Source organism: Pteropus vampyrus, unplaced genomic scaffold, assembly GCF_000151845.1.
Source record: "Pteropus vampyrus isolate Shadow unplaced genomic scaffold, Pvam_2.0 Scaffold81, whole genome shotgun sequence".
NCBI lineage: Eukaryota > Metazoa > Chordata > Mammalia > Chiroptera > Pteropodidae > Pteropus > Pteropus vampyrus.
This window is the reverse complement of record NW_011888862.1, coordinates 7,043,441-7,070,976: the sequence shown is the minus strand read 5'-3', so window position 1 is coordinate 7,070,976 and position 27,536 is coordinate 7,043,441. Positions and strand designations below refer to the sequence as shown.

Below are 27,536 nucleotides of genomic sequence, written 5' to 3'. Positions count from 1 at the left end.
CACATGGGCTCAAGGAAAATAAACTTCTAGCTGGTGGCTGAATCTTTCTGCCTAACCTCCATGCTCAGGACACAATCATCCTCACACTTACAGGTCTTGAAGAGGACTCCTCGGCCTCATCTGAAATTTTCCAGAGGCAGAGTCTTGAATGAGTCTTTATTAGGTTGCTTTGGCAACCGCATGATGTCACAGACAGACATGACAGTGCCTGACAACAGAAAGTGAACAACATAACCTGCATGTGAGAACCACTTCCTGCTTATTGGAAAGACAGGTTCCAGGTTCTACAAGCCTTCTTTTTGCCACCATTGCCTCCCTGTCAACCATTTTTCTATTTATGAACATAGAAAATAAAGAAAATTTGGTTTCTTGGAGGAATGTTAAAATTATTAGCTAAACAAGGCCTGGGAGGACCAGATGGCTTCACCAGTGAATTCTACCTAACATTCAAAGAAGACTTAATACTTATTCTCCTTAAACGCTTCCAAAAAATCAAAGAGGAGGCAATACTTCTCAACTCATTTTATGAGGCCAATATTGCTCTGATACCAAAACCTGGTAAAGATAACAGAAAAAAAAAAAAATCTAAAGACCACTATCTCTCATGAACACAGATGCAAAAATCCTAAATAAGATACTAGGGAACCGAAAACAGCAACATATTAAAAAGATTATACACCGCGATCGAGTGGGCTTTATCCCAGAGGCACAGAGATTCATATCACAGGTTCGATATATGCAAATTGATTAATGTGATACACCACATACACAAATTAAAAAATAAGAATCATATGATCATATCAATAGATGCAGAAAAAGCCTTCGACAAGATACAGCACCCATTTATGATCAAAACGCTTAATAAAATAGATATAGAAGGAAAGTACCTTAACATAATAAAGGCCATCTATGACAAACCCTCAGCCAACATTATACTTAGCAATGAAAAAGTAAAAACCTTTCCTCTAATATCAGGAACAAAACAAAGCTGTCCACCATCATCACTGTTATTCAATATAACATTGGTGGTCCTAGCGAGTGCAATCAGACAAGAGAAAGATATAAAAGGCATCCAAATAGGAAACGAAGAAGTTAAACTGTCACTATTTGCAGATGACATGATTCTCTATATAGAAAACCCTAAAGACTCCACAAGAACACTACTAGAAATAATAAGCAAATACATTAAATTTCTAGATATAAGATCAACATGCAAAAATCCATAGCATTCCTATACTCTAATAATGAATTGTCAGAAAAAGAAATGAAAAAAACGATTCCTTTCACAATTGCAAGAAAAAGAATAAAACAGCTAGGAGTAAATCTAATGAAACATGTGAAGGACCTATATAATGAAAACTATAAGATCTTATTAAAAGAAATTAAAGAAGATACAAAATCCCATTGGCACTCTTTAAAGAAATAGAACCAAAAAATCATCAGATTTCTATGGAAGTACAAAAGACTCTGAATTGCCAAATGGCTTCAAAAAGCCATCCTGAGAAAAAAGAACGAGGCTGGAGGCATCACTCTGCCCAACTTCAAATTATACCACAAAGCGACAATAATCAAAACGGCATGGCATCGGCAGAAAATCAGATATACAGACCAGTGGAACAGATTGAGAGTCCAGAAGTAAACCCCTGCTTATATGGGCAAATAATTTTCAACATAGAAGCTGAAAACATGCAATGGAGAAAGGAAAGCCTCTTCAATAAATGGTACTGGGAAAACTGGAAAGCCACCTACAAAAGAATGGAACTAGACTGTTGTTTATCGCCACACACCAAAATTAACTCAAAATGGATTAAGGACCTGAATATAAGACCTGAAACAATAAATTGTAAAGAAAAAAAAAAAACCTAGGTACTAAACTTGGAAACCTTAGACTTAGGATTTTATGACTTTTAAAGTCAAACTATATTCTACAATGTTCTTGTGATTTGGAGGGTCAGCTCAGTAGTATCACCAGAAAAAAAGAATGTTGTGATATATAAATAGAGCCATGCCATAAGCTAAGGATTTCAAACATTTGGAAAGACTGAGAGAAATAACAATTAAAAAATAGACTGTCAGTAATGCTGTGAAACTTCATTAATTTACCCCAGTGAGGTAGACTATCATTCTTAGTGAAAAGTCCGATTTACAAAGCAGTTTCAAGGAAACATAATATAAATTAACCTGATGTAACTAAGGCCAAGAAATCTCTATATGTTTAATGACTCAAACAGGTAGATAAGAGCTGTTTGTGATGAACACTTTTACCTTTTGGATGAAGCTTTGGATTTTATAGTATGTGAGAGAAAAAACCTCCCTTTTCTGGTCTCTGTTTCTTACCACAGAACACAGTTCCTGCTGATCTGCCATGTTCCTGCTGGTGTGGCTACGTGAAAAGAATACTATGAAAACAGGTTGCTGAGAGATCCAAGATTTCTCTGGATTGTTTTTCCAGAAAAGGTTGTGAAGTTAATATAGGGCCTATAACAAAATATTGCCATTTAAAAATTTTTTAAATGAAGTCTTCTGTGCCCAGAAGAGTAGGGAGATTAGGAAAGGTGACCAAAAGCAAGTTCTTGAAATTTCAAGGAAATATCAGCTCTGCCAGTTACAACCTAGGGACCTTAGGCAACTTACATAACTTCTCTGAGCCACAGTTTTCTCATTTAAGAAATGGGGATAATATATAAATGAAATAATCTAAGTGAAAAATTCTTTATAAACTATAAAGTGGTAAACAAATACTACCTTTTCTAGGCGAGACCTACATTTCCGAATGGATACATGTCCTAGAGAAGAAATGCGGTCTGGCCTCTGGGTCAGGATGTGCCTGGGGGCCATAATAGAATGTGGTTCTAGAGTCAGATTGCTTGGAGTTATATTCTAGCTATACTGCTTAGCAGCTGTGTGTGAGCTTGGGAAAATTACATAACTTCTCTGTGCCTGTTTCTTAGAAAACCAAGATAGTAATAGTAGCTACCACACTGAGTTGATATAAGGAATAAGTGAGTTAATATGTATTGTGGCAGCCACCAATAGATGCCTAACCAATATTCATTCTGCCTTTCTTCCTTACCAATAAAACCCCAATTTTGTTGTAGGTGGCAATGGACTCAGCCAACAAAACTTGATTTGCGAAGTTCCCTTGCAGTTGGGGGTGTTCATGTAGCACAGTTCTGGCCAATGAGATATAAGCAGAAATCCACTGGCTGAGGCTCCCAGAAAAGCTATTTCTCTGATTTCAAAAAAAAAAAAACCAGACTCAGCCGTCTTGGGCCCTTTCCTCTTTGTCCTTCCCCCATTCTGTCTGTAACCAAAACACAATGCCTGGAGGAGAGGAGGAGCCCTCTTGAGTGCATTAGGAAGACAGCCTCCCTGAAAGTGATAATGCAGAAAGATATAAGGAAGAGCCTGAGACATAAATGACAATATGAAGCTTCTTTCCTGACTTCATATCACCTATTGTGAGATAAAAAGCAACCCTCTGTTTTAGGTTTCTGCTATTTCATTTACCTTATTAGATGCAGCCAAACACATCCTCTCTACCAATACACTTATAGAGCAATTTGACTGCCTAGATCATAGTATTCAGTAAATATTAGCTATTACCATTATTATTTGCCGGCATTCTGGTCCCAAACCAGGTGATTAGCAAGTATTCCCCTCACTTCCTTGCAATAGTACTCCAATTTTCCTTTTTGAAATCAACTCTCTCCCTATTCTCAACCCTATGGTTTGCAGTGGGATTGACACCACTCCCCATTCGAAGTATGGATCCTGATTGGCTTAATCCAATTAGCATGAGCCCACTTCCCAAACCACAGTGACTATCCATCCCCAGATGAGTACATAACTCAGGCCTAAGGCAGTTTGCACAACTTCTCCTGGCAAAAGAGAGTGACTGGATGGGCACATAGCTAAAGACAGGCAATATGAGTGCATCTCAGGAAAGAGTGCTAGGAAGCAGACTCACTCTTCTCCCCAAGGATGGTGCTCTGAGCAAGGCGGTCACCATGAGGAGAGTCAATCTGCAGGGTGCAACCGATACATGGAGAAGGGTAGAGCAGGAGAGATGTAGCAGGGAAATGGAGCTGAAGCCCCCCATCCTAAATCTCTAGATGATATTTTACCTTTGGAATTTTCAAGTCAGATTCATTTGAGACTGGTTTTGCTAATTCGGTTTGAGCTGAATCCTCTGTCACTTGCAACCACAAGATTCCTTCTGATACTGTTAGATTGAAAAAAAAAAAGAATAATTTAATGTAAGGATTATAAAACTAGAGGGGAATTTTCCAAACTCTGGTCTAGGGTGTCTATTTAAACAAATGTATAGTCAAGTACAATATAAATTCATACCCAAATCACCTTTCCAAAAGAAAAAAGCAGTAATAAAGTCTATAATTTGCAATTGTGTAAATTCATTCAAATTTCTCTTCCAAAAGAAAAAAACCCAGGCAGTTGAAAGTGTTTTTTTGTTTTTTATAAACACATCCAGGAAAACTCCTTTAAGAATAGACGTGCATCTGGCTTTTAAAATAAATGTTGGACCCAGAGGCAGACACTAGAAACCTATGACTAATATTGAAATAATATTCACAGACAGTTGTCATGGCAGCCTGCTCATTCTGTACTAAATAGAACTCACTGCATTTTAACAAGATTTAGCAGAGGAAAGCTGCTAGCCTGCAGACAGCCTCTAACTGAGTTAAACAACCTACTAATTAGTTTTGGTTTCATTATTACATATAATCTTCAGACTACACCCTAATTGTGTCCCCCAAATTACAAATACTTAAAATCCCTAATAAAATTACACAATATGATTTTTTTAAAACCTGCACCACTCTTGAAATCTTCCCATCAGTCTATAGGCAACAGCTTTGTGAAAAGTCCCATTGTGTGCATAGTTGAATTCACTTTTAAATCTAAATAAAGTGTTGGGGAAGTGCAGGAAGTAGCCAATTTCATTTCTGTCACCAATTAGCATTGGCTAGATGCTGCTATCAGACATTTCCTTGTAAGTGGGGTTCTATGGGAGTGGGGAGTAGCCAAATTGTTCTGTGCTCAGTTATATACTCCCAGAGAAGTGACTTTAAAAACTAGAGGCATCTCGGCTACTATTAATAATGCTACAATGAACATAGGGATGCAAATATCTTTTCGAATTAGTGTTTCGGATTTCTTCGGATAAATACCCAGAAGCGGAATTGCTGGGTCATAAGGTAGTTCTATTTTAAATTTTTTTGAGGAAGCTCCATGCTGTTTTCCACAGTGGCTGCACCAATTTATATTCCCACCAACAGTGCACAAGGATTCCCTTTTCTTATTCACAACAGCCATGGAAACAACTTAAGTGTCAATCAAAACATGATTGGATAAAGAAGAGGTTGTATATATTTACAATGCAATATTACTTGGCCATAAAAAAAAAAGAATGAAATCTTACCATTTGTGACATGGATGGACCCAGAGTGAATTATCTTAAGTAAAATAAATCAGACAGAGAAAGACAAATATCATATGATTTCACTTATATGTGGAAATCTAACTAAATAAATGAACAAACAAAAACAGAAACAGATTCATAGACAGAGAACAAGCTGATGGTTACCAGATTGGTGGGGTGGGGAATGGGGGACTGGGAGAAAAAGGTGGAGGGATTAAGAAGTACAAATTGGTAGTTACAAAATAGTCACAGGGATGTAAAGTAAGCATAGGGAATACAGGCAATAATAATGTATGGTGCCAGGTGGTCACTAGACTAATCGGGGGGATCACTTCACAAATTATATAAATGTCTAACCACTATGCTGTACACCTGAAACTAACATAATATTGAATGTTAACTGTAATTAAGAAATAAAAATTTTTAAAAAAGAAAAAATAGTCATGGGGATGTAAAATACAATACAGGGAATATAGTCGTTAATATTGTAGTAACTATGTATGTTATCATATGGGTACTAGACTTATCGGGGTGATCACTTCATAAGTTATATAAATGTCTAATCACTATGTTGTAGACCTGAAACTAGTATAGTATTGCATGTCAACTGTAATTTAAAATTTTTTAAATTTTAAAAAACTAGAGGTACCTCAAGACATAAATAAAGAAGGAGAAACAAAGTAATTTTAGCTGAGCTCTTTCTCTCTTGAGTGGCTATCTCTATCAAATCTAAGCTCATGTGTTGTGGGTGATTTTGGAGATTACAGATAGCTGATGTTGAGAGGAATACCACATGAGACCATCTTTACTATTAGGTTTCTGCATTTCACCCTGCCCCCACTTTCTGCCTTCTCCTCTTTTGAGTTTCTTCTTTAAGAGAGAGGAGACAGGGCATAATTAAAATCCAATAACATCCTAAGCTGGAAAACCACTTCAAGCCATTATCATCCATTAAATCTTGGAACAAGTCAGTCTTTTGCATTAATGTTCTTCAAACTCCTTGAGATGGAGCCATATTATATACTTCTTTTTAGGCTTCTGTTCAAGATGGCGTAGAAGGTAGATGCTGTGCACACCTCCTCTTGCGACCACACCAAAATTATAATGAAACTACAGAGCAACCATCACTGGGAGTCGCCTGAGGTCTGGCTGAATAGACGTCTACAACTGGGGGTATGCATAAGAAGAGGATGCTAGGAGGGGTGGAGATGTGAACCTGCTGGACCCACAACCACAAGTGCTGGGTGAGAATCCGGAGGGCTATCTTGGCTGTAGAGTCCCCTCCCCGACCTGAGAAGCGAGGGGTCCCGGCCCAACACCGGGCTCCCCAGCCCCGGGGTTCCAGTGCCAGGGAGAGAAGTACTCACAACCTCTGGCTATGAAAACCAGCAGAGATTGTGACTGAGTTAGATGGAGGGCTGCGGGAGTCGCAGGCGTTCCTCTTAAAGGGCCCATTCCCGGCCTTACTCGCTGATGGACTCACTCGCTCTGAGCTCCAGCACCGGGGCAGCGGCTAGAGGAGTGCCAGGGACACACGGGGAAGAACTGAGCTGTCGAGCTTCAGGGCGAGGGCTGGAGGGGCGGCTTTCTCCCAGACAGAAGGGCTGGCAGTATCCATTGTGCCTTTGTTGATGCAGGTGGCCACCATATCTGAGTTGCCATCAACCTGGAAAACACACGTCACTCTGCCCAGAAGAGACCTTGAGACCCCGCCCCTCCCAACCTGCAGGCCCACCCAAGCCACCTCCAGTGGTTTATTCCATACAAATGGCCTGTCTTGGCTCTTTCTGCGGACTTTCCTAATATCTCCCAAAGGCTCACAAAACCCAAAGAAACAGCACTTGACCTCGGCGTTCCCCGTACCTCTTACTGAGGCAGCTGGTCTCAGTTTCTGGTTTGGCCTCTCGAGGTACCTATAAGCCCAGCATGGGTGGCAGCCATCTGTGGATTGCTTGGTGACTCTGACCAGGTGGTCCTGGAGGTGCACAGGCTGTGGCTGAACTTGGCCTGCAGTTGGGCCCCTCCCAGGAGGCCCTTGGGCCAGCACACCCAGTGGCCTGCTTTGAACAGCGCTGGAGCCACAGCACCACCCAGAGCTGCATCTGAGGAAGACACACCCGAACGGCAGATGGAGCAGTCACCAGAGCCCTGCTAAGTGAATCCTGCTCCATAGGGTCAACCGGACACCAGCCAAGCCTCACGACCAATCAGCCCAAGGGTTAATCTCTCTCATCAAAATGCAAACAGCAACCAAGGATCAACTACAACAGATGGGCACATGCAACCCACACAAGGGACACACCTTGAGCACCTCGCTCAAGTGACCAAGGAAGACTGTGCCCCTGGGCCCCACAGGACACCTACTACATAAAGCCACTCTACCAAGACCGGGAAACTTAGGAGCCCTACATAAGACATAGAAACAGACACAGGGAGACAGCCAAAATGGGGAGACAAAGAAACATGTCTCACATGAAAGAACAGAACAAAGGTCCAGAAAAAGAACTAAACAAAATGGAGACGAGCAATCTACCAGATGCAGAGTTCAAAACACTGGTGATAAGGATGATAATGAACTTAGAGAAAGAGTAGATGAACTCAGTGAGAACTTAACAAAGAGATAGAAAGCATAAAAATGGACATGGAAAACATAAAAAGGAACCAGTCAGAAGTGAAGAATACAATATCTGAGATGAAGAGTATATGAGAGGGAATCAACAGAGTGGATAAAGCAGAGGATCACATCAGTGATTTAGAGGATGGAGTACCAATCAAACAACAACAAGAAAAAAAGAATCCAAAAAAATGAAGATAGTTTAAGGAGCCTCTGGGACATCAAGCGTAACAACATCTGCATCCAGAAGAAGAGAGAGCAGGAAATTGAAAACTTGTTTGAAGAAATAATGACAGAAAACTTCCCTGACCTGGTGAAGGAAATAGACATACAACTCCAGGAAGCTCAGAGAGTCTCAAACAAGATGAACCCAAAGAGGCCCACACTAAGACACATCATCACCATTAAAATGTCAAAGGTTAAATACAAAGAGAGAATCTTAAAAGCAGCTAAAGAAAAGCAGTTACCTACACGGGCGCTCCCATAGACTGGCAGTGGATTTCTCAACAGAAACTTTGCAGGCCAGAAGGGCTTAGCACAAAATATTCAAAGTGATAAAAAGCAAAGACCTACAATCAAAATTACCTAGCAAAGCTATCATTTAGAATTGAAGGACAGATAAAGAACTTCCCAAACAAGAAAAGCTAAAGGAGTTCATCAGCACCAAGCCAGTATTACAGGAAATGTTGGAGGGACTTTCTTTTCTAAGAAGAAGAAAAAAATATGTATCAAAAATATGAATAAAGAATGGCAATAACTACATATCTATCAGTAAGTACTTCAAATGAAAAAGGATTAAATGCTCCAATCAAAAGATAGGGGGGCTGAATGGATAAGAAAACAAGATCTTTACATATACTGCCTAAAAGAGACTCAGTTCAGATTCAAAGACACACACACAGACTAAAAGAAAAAGATATTTCATGATGGACCTAGAGGGTATTATGCTGAGTGGAGTATGTCAGTTAGAGGAAGACAAATGTCATATGATTTCATGTACAAGTGGAATCTAAAGAATAACAACAACAACAACAAAATCAGAAACAAACTCATAGATACAGAGAACATTTTGAGGGTTACCAGATGGGAGGGGTTCCAGGGGGGTCAGTGAAAAAGGGGGAATGGATTAAGAAGTACAAATTGGTAGTTTTAAAATAGTCACGGAGATATAAAGTACAGCATAAGGAATATAGTCAATAATATTATAATAACTATGTATGGTGTCAGAGGGGCACTAGATTTATTAGGGTGATCACTTCATGAGTTATATAGATGTCTAATCACTATATTGGACACCTGAAACTAATATAATATCATATGCCAACTATAATTGAAAAATAAAAAATATTAAAACTCCCACATTGCCCTACACTGTGTTTCTACACATTTTGAAGGCATGTGATAATAAACTACTTCAGTCAGGGGACTGGAACACAGGGCAGTAGTTTGGGAGCAGATTAAAGACACTGTCAAAATGTTATGTGTGTTACATGCCACTGAGTCAGCTCCAACTCCTGCAAGAGTAAGTGTAGGGCTGGGTTTCAATAGGAATGCAGACGATTCATCTAGGGCGGGATTCTCAACCATGGCACTATCAACATTTGAGACCAGATAATTTTTTGTTGTGGGTGCTGTCCTGGGCATTGTAGGATGTCTCACCACATGCCTGGTCTCTGCCCACTATCTGCCAGTACCCCACACCATCATGACAACCCAAAGTATCTGTAGACATTGCCCAAGAGCCTTCAAGATTTTTGTCCCCCCAGGGGATATTTTCAGTTGTCACAACTTGGGGAGGGGTGCTATGGGCATCTAGTGAGTAGAGGGCAGGGATGCTATAAAACATTCTATAATACACAGGACAGCTCCCCACAACAAATGTTACCCAGTCCCAAATGTCAACAGGGCTGTGGTCACGAAGCCCTGATCTGACGGAAGAGCCCGGGTCTAGATCTATGAGGGCACAGATGTAGGTAGGTGGGCAGATGTAGGGGTACTTGTAGAAGTTCTCTTCTGATTGCTTCCATTTTTTCACTGAAATAAGAAAGTGAGTTCATCAGCTGTAAATGAGACTGGGGAAGGAGATACAGGCAGTTTTGGGAGAGAAGATATGAAACTGCCCTTTAGGAGAAATGGATAATGAATGGACAGGGGAAGTAGATACACTTTTGGGGTACATCAGGGCCTCACTTGAGGTAAGTAAAGAATTTACTAGACATGCGCTTTGACCAGCTAAGCCACAAGGTAAGTAAACAATTTAATGTGAAACCAGTAGGCCTGTATTCGTGTCCTTCCTGGGGGCATATTCAGGGGTGAAGCAAGGAGAGAGTTGGATTTAACAGATTGTGGCCAACAAGCACCAGCATCAAAGGAGCAAACAAGTGATAAAAATGACAGTACTTCAGCTGGCTAAGTAGACAGGAATGTATGCAACTATGAAAAGTTAGGTGGGCAAAAAACAACAAATATCCATTCCAACAGACTAGTTTCAAATGTTTGAACCCAATGAGCTACAAATGGGGGAAAATAAAGTAAGCTCTGTCATACTAAGGTAATGACTCACTTTTCTTAGTAAATACTTGAGTACTCACTGAAAAACATAGTACAATCATTTCTAAGTGAAATCAGGTCAACTGAGTTTCCTAAATCAGTTGTTTCCTAAATCAACTCAATGTTTGGGGTTGTAGTCTCTTTGGTTGAAGCTAAACACTGGAAAAGCCACACTAAACATCTGAGAAATCAGAAGACTCAAAAAGCTTGAAGTAACTTCTAGTCTTTATTTCATAGTTTGTTTATGAATTTGTCTTATAGTTGTTGAGATGCTTATGGGCATACCTGGGGGTGACAGGCCTCATAAATCTGACTGAACAGACTGAAGTGCCAGGCAAAACTGTGGCCACCTGAGACACTATCCAAGACTGGTGGTTTCAAGGTGAAAATCATCAACAGTTGCTTCCACAGGCTCTTGGTTCCTGTTTTTGAGGATTTCACTGAAAAAACTATAAAAGATAAAAAAGAAAAAGTATCCATTTCCTCAATGGCATGCATACAAAATACTACAAGAGACCAATGGCACTCTTATGGGAAAAAATATGTACCCTTTGTGGGCCTCCCGAAATCATTTAGGTATCAGAAGACTGAGTATGAGCCCAGTCCTGCCACTCACCAGCAGAATGGTCTCAGGCAAGGCATTCAATATCTTCAGCTTCCACTTCTTCAGCTGCAAAATGGAGATAGTAATATTTACTATGCCTACCTCACAGGAATGTATATCAAACTACTTTGTAAACCATATTGCAGTTTACTAATTATAAAGACTGTGACTATACCTCAAAGGTAGTAGAGAGTGAAACAAAAGTCTCCCTCCTTGTCAGAATGGAGAAAAGGAGCAAGAGTTTTTCAGTAAAGGCAGAAACTCCTATTGCATGCATCGGAGGTTCACCAGCTTCCTTTCTACATGGAGTGTACATGGGGAACTGGCCAAAGCCTGCACTTGATGAAACCACCCTTGTAGCAAGGGCAGACAGAAAGCTGGAGGAAGAGCAAAGTGTTCCCTAGAGGGACAAACCAAAACACAACTGGTGAGTGTAATTTTAGGCCCAATTCTTGGCAGCCTTGTTTTGAATTAACAGGGGTTTAAAAACAGGTGGAGTATACTTATAGTTACTGAGCATCCTGGGAGTCATTATAGCTCACTGACTAGCAGGAAACAGGAACTTTCATGAAGTCATCTTCTGGCTGGTGGCTGTCCACTCATGTTCGTCTCATGGCTCACGATCTAAGCATCAAGTGTCCGAAAGACCTCTCAAAGTGTATCAACAAAAAGGCATATTGGGAGGGGGCCCCATAATGAATAATACAGGGTGCCAGGTAGGACATAGGAAAACTGGTACTAAAGAACCCAAGCACTAGCTGCAGGCCTGGCCCCATTTCTGTGCAAAAACTTACATGGCAGATAACTGCCTCTAGTTTCCTACCTGGAATGTTAGGATAATATTAAGACCCAGAGGGGGAAAAGTGAAGGTGTCTAGTCCAATCTACGCATTTCACAAAGGACACTGAGGCTGGTAGGTGAACTGACTAGTTCAAGAGAACACAGCTAGTGAGTAGCCAAGAGGATTAGAATCCAAATCGTGCCCCCCAAATTAGTGTGCCTTCCACACACCTGTTTCTTCCAAGGGCCTTCCAGGAAGACAGGAGTTGGCTGAAGGGGTTGCTTTCCATCAGTATCATTTCTCTGCTAGCTTCAGAGGAAGACGCCAGGGAAAGAACAGCCACAGCCTTCAGCCATGTCCAAAATTTAGAGATGCCCTCAAATGGTTTTATGTGGGTTTTCAAGCTTGAGCATGGTGACCAATCCTGGCATGTTGACAAAGATCCATCCAGAAGCACTGGGGGGAAGGGAGAGGGGCGGACAAATGGCACTGACAATGAAAACCGAGGAGACCATACAGGTGCCCTTAGTAATGGAGGGTCCCAGCACCGTACCGGGACCATAATCCTGGAAGCACAGTGGCAGATTCACGGGCCTCGACCTGTGCAATCGCAAGGTTTCGTACTGGGTTTAATGCTCTGGGGCTACCGTAATGGAATTCTTAACTTATGAACAAGCGACCTGACATATTCGTTTTACACTGGGTCCCTCAAATCTTGTGGCAGGTCCTGCTTCACACCCCCAACCCCAGCCTTAAGGGGTGGTTTGTCTACCCCGCCCCTCAACCCTACCCTAGCCCTAGGCAAGTAAGAGCAAACAAAAGTCCTGCAATGTTCAGCCCCTTTCGGGCTTGCAAAGCGGGAAAAGGCTGTGGAAAAGTTCAGGGGAGCAGTAAGAGCCTGTTTGTTCTGGGGCAAGAGGCCGACTCACCAGCGGCCTCTTCCAACCCTGGCAAAATAAATGCCAATATAAAAATGACCCTCCCCAACCCACCCCAGACCCCGCGCTGCCTTAATCTTTGGCTCCAACTGGTGTTCCTGTCCGCCTTGCTCCGGACTCAAGGCCTCCAATGCCGCCGGAACCAGCTGAGTGTGCTCATGAGGAAAATGAGGAAAATGAGGAAAACGCGGGTCCCTCAATAGCTGAGGGAACCCACCAGAAGGGGCCGTGCCGGGGACACGGTCCGCTTTCGCCCGCTGGGCCGGCCTCGCCAACGCCCCGGAATTGGAAAAGTTTGAGGACGCGTGATTAGCCGGGCGGCGCTCTCAGCCAGGGGGAAACCCTGGTCGCAACAGTGACGAATGCCGCATGCTGGCAAGGCCGGCAACCCGAACGCCGGAGCCAGAGCCCTCACCTGGCTGCGAACACCAGCTCTCGCGGGCGGGGCGGGGCCGCGTCATGGGTGGAGCTACAACAGAAGGGCGGGGTTTCGCGGGGCGCTGGTTCTGACGTGAGCCTATGAATACGTGAAATATGGCCGTTGTCTGCCGGGAGGTTCCATAGTGTAGTGGTTATCACGTCTGCTTTACACGCAGAAGGTCCTGGGTTCGAGCCCCAGTGGGACCACGGCTGGCCAGCTATTTTCCCAATTTTAACTTTTTTTGAGTTTAGTCGACGGGGTGGAAAGATGAAAAGCGAAGACAAGGTGCTTTTCTTTCTCCCTTAAAATAAATTTATTTAATGGAATGCTTTTGTAGCAGAAGCGTGATGACAGATACCTTCTCCCATCCCCGCCGCCATCCTTCCATCTGAAAAACAGCAGAGGTGGGGGCCCGGCTGTTTCTAGGGGAGACCACTCCGGCCCGCCCCGGCCCTACCCCCACCTCTCCTCCGGTACTCCCGAGGGGCGGGGGAAATCGAGCGCTTTGGGGAAAGATCACCCGGCACCGTACTTTTCCTGCAAGCCAGCATAGGCGGGGCCCCCTAAAGCCTCCAACTAAAATATGGCAATACCGCAGCTCTTTGACTGCAGTTCAGTTATTAAAGGTTTATTATTATTATTACTATTAAAGGCCTAATTTTTTGTTAAACTCTAAAATATAGAGCAAAGAAAACAATAGTTCTTTTCTTTTTAATACATCAGTAGAGTTTGTTGAATAGACCTTCAATGAAAGAACAATATAAATAAGAAACAAAACAGAAACAGACTCATAGAGAACAAATGGTTGCCAGATGGGGGTGGGGACTAGGAGAAAAAGGTGAAGGAAAGAAGTACAACTGATAGTTAAAAAATAGTCATCAGGATGTGAAGTAGGGCATAGGGAATATAGTCAAAAACATTGTGATAACTGTGTATGGTGTCAGGTGGGTACTAGATTTATCAGGTGATCACTTGTAAGTTATATAAATATTTAATCACTATGTTGTATACCTGAAACTAATATAAAATAATATGGAATGTCAACTGTACTTGAAAAAAAAGATAAATTTTTTTTTAAAAAATAAATAAAATTCGACAACTGGAGAAAAAATAATCCATACACAGTATGGAAAAAATGTTAGACTTGTAGACACCCAATAAATGCTGATTGAATAACGTTTTCTAGTTTTGTTGTTGTTGTTGTTCCTCTTTACTAGTTTATTACACTTTCTTTGGGGGAGGTTACTATTATCTTTTTAATAATGGCTTTTTTCTGACTTCAATTTACACTACAAAGCAACAATAATCAAAACAGCATGGTATTGGCAGAAAAACAGACAACAGAATTGAGAACCCAAAAATAAACCCACATATATGGGCAAATAATTTTCGACAAAGAAGCCAAACACATACAATGGAGCAAAAAATCCTCTTCGATAAATGGTGCTGGGAAAATTAGAAAGCCACATGCAAAAGAATAAAACTAGACTATCTGTCACTATACAGCAAAATTGATTCAAAATGAATCAAACACTTAAGCATAAGACTGGAAACAATAAATTACATAGAAGAAAACATAGATAGGTACTAAACTCATGGACCCTGGTCTTAGAGGGGATTTTATGAATTTGACCTCAAAGGCAAAGAAGTAAAAGCAAAGATAAATGAATGGGACTATATCAAACTAAAAAGCTTCTGCACAGCAAAGGAAACCATTAACAAAACAAAGAGGCAACCAACCGAATGGGAGAAGATATTTGCAAGCAATGCCTCCAATAAGTGTTTAGTATCTAAAATATATAAAGAACTTGCACGACTCAACAACAAAAAAACAAACAATCCAATTAAAAAATGGGCAGAGGATCTGAACAGACACTTCTCCCAAGAAGACATACAAACAGGCAACAGACATGTGAAAAGATATTCAACTTCACTAGATATTAGGGAAATGCAAATCAAACCACAATGAGAGACCACTTCACACCTGTTAGAATGGCTATAATCAAGACAAGTAATAATGAGTGTTGGAGAAGATGTGGGAAAAAAGGAACCCTCAGACACTGCTGGTAGGAATGTAAATTGGTACAGCCCCTGTGGAAAACAATACAGAGGTTCCTCAAAAAATGAAGAATAGAGTTACCATATGACCCAGCAATCCTTCTTCTGGATATCTACTTCAAATTTTTGAAAAATTTATCTGTAAAGATTTATGCACCCTGATATTTACAACAGCATGTCTTGGTGGCCAAGACATGAAAACAACCAAAGTGTTCTTCAACAAATGATTGGATAAAGAAGATGTGATACATATATACGATGGAATATTACTCAGCCATAAAAAGAGATGAAATACGGCCATTTGCAACAACATGGATGGATGTTAAGATCATCACACTAAGTGAAATAAGCCAGACAGAAAAAGTTGAGAACCATATGATTTCACTCATATGTGGGATATTAAAACTGAAAGCAACAAATGAACAAGACAAACAAACAAAGATTCATAGACACAGAAACAATTTAGTGGTTACCAGAAGAAAAGGGGAGACTGGGGAGGTAGATAAGGGTAAAGGGGGTCAAATATATGGTGACAGAAGGAGATTTGACTTTGGGTAGTGAATATACAATGCGATATACAGATGACATATTATTGAATTGTGCACTTGAAACCTATATAATTTTATTAACCAATGGCACTCTAATAACACAGCCTTTTTCATCTTTGACAAGAGGAACGAAGGAAAGGTATCTGAGACCCTGGTGGCTAAAGGTGGGATAGTGAGGGGCAAGCACCAAAAAAGGAAAAGGAAATGCGGTCTTTTTCTTTGCACTTTGCCACATAGTTTTGCTCATATGGTGTGTTTTTCCAACTCTTGAGAATGACACATGATTCTTCCTGTTATTACAATCACTTCATGAACTTTATTCTTTTTTTACCATCTTAACCATTTTTATATGTACAGTTAAGTAACGTGAAGTATATTAACATTGTTGTGAAAAGACCTCCAGAACTTATCATATATATATGATTTATATGTAATATGTATATGATTTATATTACAGGATATGATTTATATTACATATAAATCATATACATATATACATATAATGTCATTTAGGTCTCAAACTAATTCTATGAAGTAGGCATTATTATCACCATCTTACAGATCAGAAAGTTGAAGCAAAGAGATTTAAGTCACTTGCCCAAGGTCACATAACAAGTAGTTGAGCTGGGATCCGTACCCAGTCTGGCTTGGGAATCTGCTGTTAACCCTACCTGCTGCAACCTTGGCCATATAGATTGTTTCCACTTGTTATTATAAATGACACAGCAATGTGTATCTTTGTGTGTAACTGTTCCCCCCTCCCAAATTTAGCATTTTCCTGAGTGAATAGGCATGAGCATAATGCCACATTGCTTTCTAAGAGGGGAATCATGTCATTTTCATAGAACTCGACAACATTACTGTTTATTTGGCAGGAAATGGCTCAAGGTCACCCACTATAAGATAATGGCAGAGAAAGGATTAAGACCTGGGTCTTCTGATTCTAGTTCCTATCTCCCTCCACTGCTTCCCTTACATTTATAGGTAGATTAAAACCAATATCTTTCTTTGTTAAACTGACCTCAGTTGACATTAGATTCTTCTCTGAGACTTCCTTGTTCAGGCAGGTAACTATGTGGGTTAACTTGGTGGGGCTCAGCCAAAGCTCTAAGAACTAAATGGAATAAGGTGCTTAATGAGGCCAGTGCTCAAGTTAAGCTCCTGCTCCTGGGGAAGCTCTGCACTTGGATAAGGTAGAGCTGCGGCCAAGGGCAAGGGGAGAATGCCACGCAAGATAGAAGGCTTCTTGGTTTTACTTCTCTTTGGCTATGAAGGTATGTGCTAGCCAACCATTGGCTTTCATTAAATACTTAATAATTCAATTGAATTAATAATATAGCTGATTAATAGAAATGCAGTCTGAATAATTAAAATATTATTAACGAGGAAGCCATGTTGATTAATTAAATATGTGTTATTAATGAACAGCAATCATCTTTGTGTGGATACAGTCCTCTTTGTCTCACTATGGGCTTTCTGGTTCTATGAGGAGCCTTCTGAAGTTCAAAGGATGCTTAAATGGGTCGGAAAAAAGGAAGGGTCTCAGAAATTGCATAAAATAGCTATAAATTGCAACAATTAAGAAAGTGTGAGTGAAACAACAACGACGATGACAAAAAGAAAGTGTGGCATGTTCTTGAAAATTTTTAGGAGTCAAAGTTAGAATGATTGTAGAATCTAATCTTCCAAACCAGGACGCTATTGAGAGTAGAAGAAGATGCTATTAATAATTCTGCTGGGACAACAGGTGTAAACCAGGACTGTCCTAGGCAAATCGGGACTTGAGGTCATCCTAGTTTAAATATGGATTAACATAACATGTTGAGTACCACTGGACTCTAATAGAATAATCCAACTGAAAGTCAGAAACCCCCAAAGACTCAATACGCTCAATCATTTTTACTTTGCTAAATATGGCCCCGGCAGGAGTGATATGCTTAAACGAGAAATTAAAGGCAAATCTCTAAAATGTCATCCAATTCAACTTTTAAATTCTCAGTCTTTGGAATAATATTCTTTCATGTCTCTCTCAACTCTCGGGGACCCATCAACTCAGAATTCCTTTTTAGTTTTTTTCTGGACATTAGAAATTGGTTGAATGTCTTCTCTGGGGCTATTGGGTATTTATGTGTGTTACAGGAAACAAATAAGGAGGGCAAGGAGGAGGAGGCCTCCCCACTCTGAAAATGACCTGGTAAACAGACATGACAAAACTCACGCATACAGAGTCAGAATTCCTGGTTTAAATCATTCTCCTCTCTACCTATTTCATATTTTATTGGTAGAGTACTCGCTTTCATGATTCCCCAGTCTCATGACTTTTGTTATTTAGTCACATTTCTCAGTATCTGAAAAGACTTGTAAAGATATAATCCCAAGGTCATTTTGCAAACCCAAATATATTTCTAAATAGAGATCATTTAGACTAATCGCCTGTTTTTCCCTCTTGCAGTTAAAAGTCAGCGACTTGTCCCAGCAACTTAATACTTTAAGATGTTTTTGGAGTTTCGTTGTTTCTCCTTTACTCCTTGCCCTTTCCCCAGCAAGAAAATCTAAACAGCCTTTCAAGGTTTAGATCTCAATACCCCCGGTTCTCAGATATCCGCAGGGCTCACCCTCAGATTTCTCTTTGTGATTGGCATTGAGATTCATTTATCCATTTATTCATTCATTTGCCTGTTCATTCAAGAACCATCCGTGAGTACTTGCTGTGGGCCAAACATTATGTAAAACCTTGATACTCAGGGAAGTTCCTTGTTGTTTTCTCAGTCTTGAGTCTAACAGCCCTGCTTCTGTGACCCCCAAATGCAAAGAAGCCCTTTAAAAGTTTACCAGCCTATTTTAAAATTAGACCCGCCCATTCAGGGAATATCTGCAATAAAAGATACCCTATCGGGAGGCACGGAGCGCAGCATTCTTTCCTGTTCTATGGCTTACCAATCTTTGGGCTTGGCTGGGACGCTCCAGAAATTTCTACACAGAGAATCCCATTGGTCCAGGTGGAATGGAATGTGGTCCAGCAGGTAGGCTTGAGAAGCTTAAATTCTCTTACTGACCTAACCCAGAACCTCCATCCTCACAAGGCATGGAAGGAAAGCAGCCAGCCACTGCACTACCCTAAGCTAGAGGGAAGCTCCAGGAGACAGAAAAGAATACAGGATACGATTACTGCACTAAAGCAGTTTACGATCCAGATGGAGAAATACGGCACAATGCACATGGGAAAGATGTATTCTACCGCAGAACTGGGAACCTGAAGACAAAGCTTCTTTGTTTAATTTACTCTTTTCTGTTTCTATTTCATGGTGGCAGTGGCTCCTTATTACAGTAAAATAAGATAAATGGACTGACTCATTTATGCATTGGATGAAGGTTCATTTGGGAATGCACAAATCATCAGAGTAAAGCACTACTTATGTCTTATAACTGAGGAAAGCTTCTATTTATCTTATAGTGTACATTTTGGATTCAATGCCAACGATGATTTTTAAAATATCCATCTTATTAAATTACATCAGTCCATTATTTGGTCATGGTTATTATATTTTTAAAAAAATCACCAAGTTTCATCTTTCAGGTATGTCCTCTTACCATCGGGGACAGCAAATTTTTTTTAAAGCTACTTTCTTGAGATATAATTTACATGTCATTAAATTCACTCATTTAAAGTGTGCAATTCAATCATTTTTAGTATATTTACAGATTTGTGAAGGACACAATCTAATTTCAGAGCATTTTCATCACCCCAAAAGAACCCCGTAGACATTAAGCACTCACTCCCCTTATCTCCTACCCCAGCCCCCGACAACCACCGATCTACTTTCTGTCTCCATAGATTTGCCTATTCGGGACATTTCATTTAAATGGAATCATGTAACATACGGTCTTTCGTCTGTCATGTAGTGTATGTTTTTGTGCTTCATCTGTGTTGAAGCAGGTACAGATAACAGATTTACCCATGAATATGCCTGTCGCCTAAAATAGTAACACTTTCACACCAGAAGCAATTTCCTTCTTTTCTTCTTCATGGAGAGGGACATTATTACAGCCTGCTGTTTTCCTCCCGTGTCTTATTCTTGTTCCTTAAGGAGATTGGGAGCTGGTTAGAGACAGTTTTTATCATTCATAATTTTATGCTTTTCTCCTCGGCTTTCCTCTGTTTCCATGGGAAGGAAAACTCTGTATTTAGTGACATCCAAACGAAGAGACTAAAATAGTCTTTCTTATGTGCGGCTAATGTACACTTTCCCTCTTGGGCTTGCAGGGTACATTTCAAGAAATAGGCATGCCTTGAATTTCCTTGCTGTGATAACAAGCATTTCGCCATGGGGTGGCCCTTTTGGGCAAAAGGGCAGGATGATCCTATATTGCATGACTCTAAGATTGGTGAGTGGCAGGCATCTCAGCCGCTCTAGTGGAAACTCGTCGTAACCCGTGGAAGAATCAAGAAAACAATCCCAGTAGGGAGAAAAATCCACAACCACGTAATCTAAATCTTTTACTCTTTTTCCTTTAAAGGCTGCCCTGTTTTCTTTTGCTCATTCCAACAATGTTATTTTCTGGTATTATAAAATATTATAGTCAAACATGCTTTTGCTTTTGTTCACCAGCTTTTCTGGTGATTAAATCATTTGAGGGACTACAGCAGCCACTCCCTTGCTGACAGCTTTTCCTGTAAAATGCTTGTCGTTCCTTCTCTCTCTGCTCATTTCCATAAGGATCTGGTGCCTCAGAACCCCAGGCTGCCTGCAAAACAAATGCTTTCTGGGGAGGGGAGTCTAGGGGGTGAAAAATGCCAGAAATCTGCCCAGCCTCTGAATGAGCACTGGAGGCGGCTGTGAAACCAGACTTCCTCTTAGTTCTCTTCCACTCCACGGACAGACAGTGGCGGGACCACCACCCATTCCTTTGTGTCTTCTGCTTTGTTTCTGCAGAATGCAGAGCCGGTCCAGGGCCCACCCCTGAACCCAGGTGATGAGAAAAACAATTAGATGGGTCCGAAGCCTCACTTGAACTCTGGGTTTGCTCAGTTACAGCTGCCGCATCGACCCTCTTCAGCGACAGACCCAGCCTCTGGGCCAAATTGATTTGCTTATTAAGGACACACTGCCAATGATTGACTCACTTCACCTTTGGTCCCCCCTAAAAGAGGATCTTGACACAATTGATGTTTGCCAAACTTACAGGATCTTTCTGCATTTCAGTCATCCCCAGATTCTTTTGAAGATGGGGGTGGAGCCGAGTGCCTCCTGGATTAGCTCCCCAATCAACTAGATGCTAATTGCTCATCTACTTTGCAGTTCTTGGGGAACAGCTATGGGACCGAGGCTACGGGTTCATGTACACATTAACTGCGAGGAACTCAGGGTACCACCCAGCCAAGCTGGACTTTCCCCCGAGCTCCAGAAATTTCCAGCCAGCTGTCCACTCAACCTCAACACTTGGGTGTTCCATTGGCCTCTCAAAAGGAACATCTCCACCCATTGCTCCCCCTGAAACTTGTGCTCCCCCTGTAAATTGTAGCTCAGTCCTCCCAGTCACTCAGGCCTCAGACCTCTCATTCTTTCACACCCACATCATCTGTCAGCCAATCCTGTCAATGCCACCTTCCAAAGACTGTCAAAATCCAGTCACTTCCCATTACTTCCACTGCCACCACCCTGAGCCAAGCCACCATCATCTCTCTCCTGGAAGACATGCCAAGCACCCGCCTACTTGAAGGTCTTTACATTTCATTCATTCATTATGCCCCCATTCCCCCACATTAAACCATAAGTTCAGTGAGGGCAGGTGTTTTTCCCGTTTTGTTTACTTATATACCCAGAACCTAAAGCTGAGCCTAGAATATGATAGATGCTTAATGAATATTAATGAATGAATGAATGCTTTGGTACCCGTCATTATCAGTTATCTTTTCTATCAATTTCTATAATTGTATAGGTGCTTAGATAAAACTATAGACAAGAAAGAAGTGAGACAAAAAGGCCAGAGCAAGCGGTGAGTTCTACATGGAGGAAAGAAAAAGACCTCTTCAGAGGGCAGAGGAGAATCAGGCAGAAAAGTTGGGAGGGGAAGGCATTTGAGGCCAAGAAATCATATAGACAAAGGCATGGAGGCAAGAAACAGCTTGGCACATTTGATGCATTGCAAGTAGTACAGCGTGCAAAAGATAAATTTGGAGAGGTAGGCAGGAAATAAATCACAGTGACCCCTTGAAGGACATATTATTATTATACTTATTTTTTAAAGATGAGGAAATGGAGAAATGTGGTCATACGATTAAAGAATGTCAGAGGAAGAACTCAGACCTTGGCAGTGGGGACCCACCAAAGGGTTTGGCAGGAAAGTGACACAATCAGGCTTGCATTACATTCACTTGGCAGCATGGAGGATGGATGAGGTACGGTCTCTCTTAAGCAAGGAGAGAATCCAGGGGAAAGAGTGAGGCCTTAAGCAGCAAGTGGCAGTGGGGGTGGAGAGGAAAGAAGGCCCCTGGTAGACACTGGATGTGGGGGGTTAGGAGAAAGAGGTGACTAGGAGGAGTCCCAGGTTTCTGGATGGGGTAGCAGGTGGACGGTGGAGCCATTCAGTAGGACAAGAAATAGAGAAAGGAGAATAAGCTGAGGATAGATGTAATGAGTTCAGTTTTTTTAAAAACTCTTTTTGAAGTATAAGATACATTTATTTAAGTACACTATACATACAGAGGAGTACAGGTAAGTATAGAGCTCGATGAATTTTCACCGCTAAGCACACCCAAGTAACCAGCACACAGATCAATAACAGAACATTACCAGTCCCCCAGACGCCCTCCCTGGGCTTCCTGCCTCTCTCCACCCCGAGTGTGACCAGGACCCTAATGTCTAGCGCCATAGATTACTTTGGCCTATTTCTGCACATTAAATGGATCATATGGTATGTCCACTTTAGTATCTGACTTTTCACTCAACATTGTGCGATGCAGCCATATTGTGGAGTCATAGATCATCCCTCTTCATTGAAGTACAGTGTTCTACTGCGTGAATCCACCGCAGGTATCCATTCTACTCTTGATGGACACATGAGTGTTTCCAGTTTAGGAGTTATTACAAATACTGCAGCTGTGAATAATCTAGTATACGTCTTCGTTTGTTGGAGAACATACGTATGCATTTCTGGCGGGCAAATACTTGGGAGTGGACTTCCTAGGTCATATGGCACATATACGTTCAGCCTTAGTATAAATAGTGTTTTTCAAAGAGGTTAGACCAACCTATACCCACACTGGCACCATATGAGAGTTCAGGATGCTCCATAACTTTGCCGACACTTGGTCGGGGCCAGTTTTAGAAAGTAAGAGACATCTACTGGGAAATCTCCAGTAAGCCATTCAGTGTAAGTGCCAGAATCTTGGGTTCAGCAACAGTTCTTGGCAGGGTGGGGTGGAGAGGAAGCAGACGTCTCAAGAGAGACTGAGGATGAGTATTCAGAGTGGCGGGTGAAGAACCAGGTGAGCAGTGTGACAGAAGCTCAAGGAGGTGGGAGGGACTGACAGCACCCAACCCAACACTGCAGCACGAAGACGTAAGGTCAGTGTTGGGAAGAGCACATTGGATGTGAAAGTAAGAAGTCTTGGTAACTTCTTTTGCCAGCACAGGGCTTGGCCTCCTACCGAGATGGTGCTCCTTAACCTTCACTGCTGCCCGAGAAGGTCAATTCTGCCCAATGCAGGAGGACCAAGGAGCCTCTGGGAATGAAAAACCAGTGGACGAGGGCCCAGGAGAGACAGCAGTTTGGTGACCACAGGTGAGGGGTGACCCTAAGTCTGCCCAGGCTAAAAGATATGTCCACACCCAACTCCCTCCTGCAGCCCATGCATAACCTGGCACAGTATTTACCATGTGCATCGTCCAGTGCTCTGTCTTCTCCTGGGTCCTCGAGCCCCTGTGGGCAGAGAGCGAGGCTTCCACTTCAGAAGGCCCGGGCTCTGGTGTGGTGCCAGCTCACAGTGGACACATGAACACAGTTTGAGGTATGGGTAAATATGTATGTACTACTTAAATAAAGGCACAATTTGAAAAATAGCTTATAATCGTGATGAAAAACATGAGACCATCCCTTTACTCTAAAACAATCTGATAGGTTTTTGTGGGCATCGGGTCTAATTTTTAGATAGGAAAGTGGTTAAGGAGGGGTTTTTATTTCCTGCTGTGTACACTCAAGTTTTATTTGAGAGTTTTTAATAATAGATATGTGTTGTTTTTATAATCAGAAAAGAAATGAGGGGATTTGTTTTGCTGAAAATGAGAAGTGGCGCTTTGGTGCTTTAAACCAGCTCTGTCTAATGGAAACTTTTGTGATGATGGAAATGTGTATCTCTGCTGTCCAGGACAGTAGCCAATAGCCACACGTGGCCAGTAAGCATTTCAAATGTGACTGAGGAATTGAATTTTGGATTTTATTAATTTTAATTAATTTAAATTCAAATAGCCCTATGGGATTAGTGGCTGCCCCATTGGATGGCACAGCTTTAAACAATCAGTTTATGTTACTATATACAAACTCTTTTCCTATTAAATTGTGCATTCATCCTTTTTATTCATACTTCCATAAAGTTAGTTTACGTGTTATTTTTGTTAAAATTTACACACTTTCAATTTTCCACATCACGTATATGCTATTTATATTGTAATTGTGGCTTGATGTTTCTCATATATAATAGACAAACCTAAAAGAGATTTTCTAAACAATGTCCTAACCCTAAATAACCTAAATGTGTCACAGTCAGAGAATAGCACATTCGGCCAACACTAGAGGTGATGATGATGGTGACGATGATGATGATGATGATGACAACGATGACGATGAGAGTCAATAAGTAAAGGGAGAAACTCGCTGTGTTAATGTTAGGTGGAAAAGAAATGTTGTAAACATTGGTTAGATAATAGGTTCTCAACTGTTTTTTAAAATATATGAAGAAAAAAGATGTGAAAGATTTACACTTAGATGTTAACAATGTTGCCTTTGGTGGTAAAAAAAAATGTGTATGTGCTTTTTTTTCATCTTTGCTACATGAATGTATTTTCCAAAATTCTATAATGAATAAAAATAATACTAATTGTCCTTGTCTTTCTGTTCAATTTTACTGTCCCTAGTTTCTCAGCACCTATACATGTTTTTCCTGACAGATATTTAGTTTGACTTCTTCCAGAAGGGGCTTTGTTAACTTTTATGGGACCGTTTTCATTTCACTTTTCCATTTACTGAATCACTGTGTTGAATTTCTTTCTTTCTTTTTTTTTTTTAACTTGGTTTTCCGTCTCTTGTTCTCTTGCTCAGCCACGCTGGGATTATCGTCTACTGAGGTACGTTATAGTGAGAAGGCTGGGATTTACATGGATACTGCTTTTGAAGACTTTCCTAGCTAAAAGTAATGTATAGGAGTATCTTTTTTTTTTTTTTTAAGTATTTTTTTTTTCTGGTGGTGGCCATAGCACATTTTATCTGGGTAAGTTCCAAGAATGATGTTTGAATGTGAGAATGCAAGTAAACCAGGTTTTAATTCAGGTGGTGCAATCTTGAATCTAGTACCTTTAAAACTGAATCCCAAAAGGGACCTCCAGGGGATGCGAGGAGCCTAACCTTGGACTAGGGCTCCCCAAGCCCCTGAAGACACTATAATGGGGTGAACATTGCCCTCTACATGGGTATATCTCAGTGTGTGTCTGGTCACCCACAGTGGCAGACATTTGTTTATCTAGACTCGAAGATGAGTGGCAACTGTTTAGGCTGGATTAATGATTCAATTGTGCTATTGTCCTGTGAAAGCAGCCATAGACAATAGTAATGAATGAGCAAGGTTTTTGAACACAAGCTTTTCCAGTAGTGCTGACCATGCTTACCTTTGACCGTGACTTTTCTGACACTCCTGCCTCTGTGGCTTCCCACAGGATGAGGGCGAGGACCCCTGGTATCACAAAGCGTGCAAGTGCAATTGCCAAGGAGGCGCCAATGCCCTGTGGTCTGCGGGGGCCACCTCCTTAGACTGCATACCAGGTGAGTGTCCCTCTCCTCGGGGCACCTGATCATTAGAGTGCCCTTGGGAACACCCTGTTTCTCCTCTTTCTTTCAATCCAGCTGAACTAAATCCCCTGAATGCCACATTCTGAGTTTTCTCCAGTTGGCCTCTGAACTTCAAATGTCACGTGGCCACTGCTCCAACAAAATGCTCTCATGTCATTGTTCAGAATAGCTTCCTGACCTCTACTTGGCCTGGGTGAGATGGTAAGATGGGATCTAACTGTCAGTGAAAGAGATTAATGGATAATTAATTGAAAATAAATTAATGGTGGCAGGAAGTTTTGGGAAGAGCATAGGCTTTTAAGCTATGCTCTTTATGCTCCTTAAGAGCTGGAATCCTGGCTGGGTCACTTTTAACTCTGGGACTCCCACTCTGGCCTTTTTCTGTCAAATGGAGGTAATACTACTGTGCCTGGATAGCCATTGCTCACCAAACCACCGTGTGCCTCCCCACCTCCCAACCCCCTTGCAGTCAGGTGGTATCATGTGAGCAGCTCCAGCCGGAGTGATCAGTGTCCCCTCCGAAATGAGGCATTTAAGGGGTGGCACTCAACTGTCCAGCTCTCCCTTTCCCTGCTTCAGAAAGTGACTTGTGTGTCAGCCAGGGTGCTGGGGAGGTAAGGTGGAACCCCCTGCCGACCCCCAGTGGCCAAATCACCTGAGTGAAAAATAAACCTTCACAGTATTAAGCCTCTGAAATTTCTGGGACTGTTTGTTCTGCTGCATAACATGGCCTTTCCTGCCATGTGAATGCTTGCCTTCCTCTAAGGCAGGGGCCAGCAAACTTTGTCTGTTAAGGACCACACAATAAATATTTGTGGCTTAGTGGGCTGTACAGTCTCAACTCCTCAATTCGGCCATTGTTGCTTGAAAGCAGCCATAGATGATATGTAAATGTATGTGCATGGCTGTGTGCTAATAAAACTTTATTTACAAAAACAGGCGAGGGCCACAGTTTGCTGATCTCTGCTCTAAGGAGTTGTTTTGAGGAATAAATCAGATGAGGCATTACACCATCTGGTGCTGTACCTGGCAAACTAGTTCCTTTTCTTTCTGCCTCCTAAGAGCTTATAACACTCTGACTGTTGGAGGCTGGGGCGGCCCGCAAATATTTGCAGTGCCCAGTCCTTTCAATGGCTCAGGTTCTCTTGTGCACAAACTGTCTTTGCCACCCCTCTCCCGGGTTATGATGGTGCCATGCAACGTCATTCACTTTACATAATCGCCTAATAATAGCACCTGGAGAGAAGAGGTCGGTGTGTAGTGTATTAGCTTCTCTTCATTATTTCATTAAATTTGCATTAAAATAGCAAATTGTGGGGGAAGTCTACAAGAGCTTTTATTGCCTCCGTTTTTCTATTTACTAAAGAGGTAGGAAGTCAGTTCTGAACTAAGCTTTCTGGAACAGTGGGGTCCTGATAGTGGGGAAAGCAGTAAGCATTGTTGTTTGGTGGGCTTCTCCCACGGGTCATCCCACTGTGCACCAAGCTGTGAACTCCTGCAGCCATTATGTGTTGGTG

At 41.5% G+C, this 27,536-nt stretch overlaps 2 protein-coding genes and 1 non-coding gene across 9 annotated transcripts in view; 2 read left to right on the top strand and 1 right to left on the bottom strand.

Moving 5' to 3' along the window:
- The window catches only part of PPEF1 (protein phosphatase with EF-hand domain 1), a 110,096-nt gene extending 96,777 nt beyond the window's left edge, over window positions 1-13,319 (bottom strand). For 4 of the 7 annotated variants that reach the window (XM_011363003.2, XM_023532321.1, XM_023532325.1 and 1 more), the window contains exons 1-7: window positions 13,148-13,319; window positions 11,387-11,510; window positions 11,224-11,277; window positions 10,893-11,047; window positions 7,307-7,545; window positions 6,927-7,109; window positions 4,128-4,225 (exon numbers count right to left, since the gene is read on the bottom strand). The gene's annotated coding sequence lies outside the window, so the exon portion shown is untranslated. Of the gene's footprint in view, window positions 1-4,127; window positions 4,226-6,926; window positions 7,110-7,306; window positions 7,546-10,892; window positions 11,048-11,223; window positions 11,278-11,386; window positions 11,529-13,147 lie in introns of those variants that run through there. The other 3 variants (XM_023532323.1, XM_023532324.1, XM_023532322.1) reach the window with 3 other exon arrangements.
- Window positions 13,320-13,484: 165 nt separating this feature from the next.
- On the top strand, window positions 13,485-13,557 carry TRNAV-UAC. Its single transcript has one exon. It is a non-coding gene; the product is annotated as a tRNA-Val (tRNA).
- Window positions 13,558-17,179: 3,622 nt separating this feature from the next.
- RS1 (retinoschisin 1) overlaps window positions 17,180-27,536 on the top strand; it is a 34,580-nt gene continuing 24,223 nt past the window's right edge. Inside the window, exons 1-3 of the mRNA XM_023532320.1 lie at window positions 17,180-17,231; window positions 25,276-25,301; window positions 25,887-25,992. Coding sequence (XP_023388088.1) covers window positions 17,180-17,231; window positions 25,276-25,301; window positions 25,887-25,992 — 184 coding nt within the window. The remainder of the gene's footprint in view (window positions 17,232-25,275; window positions 25,302-25,886; window positions 25,993-27,536) is intronic.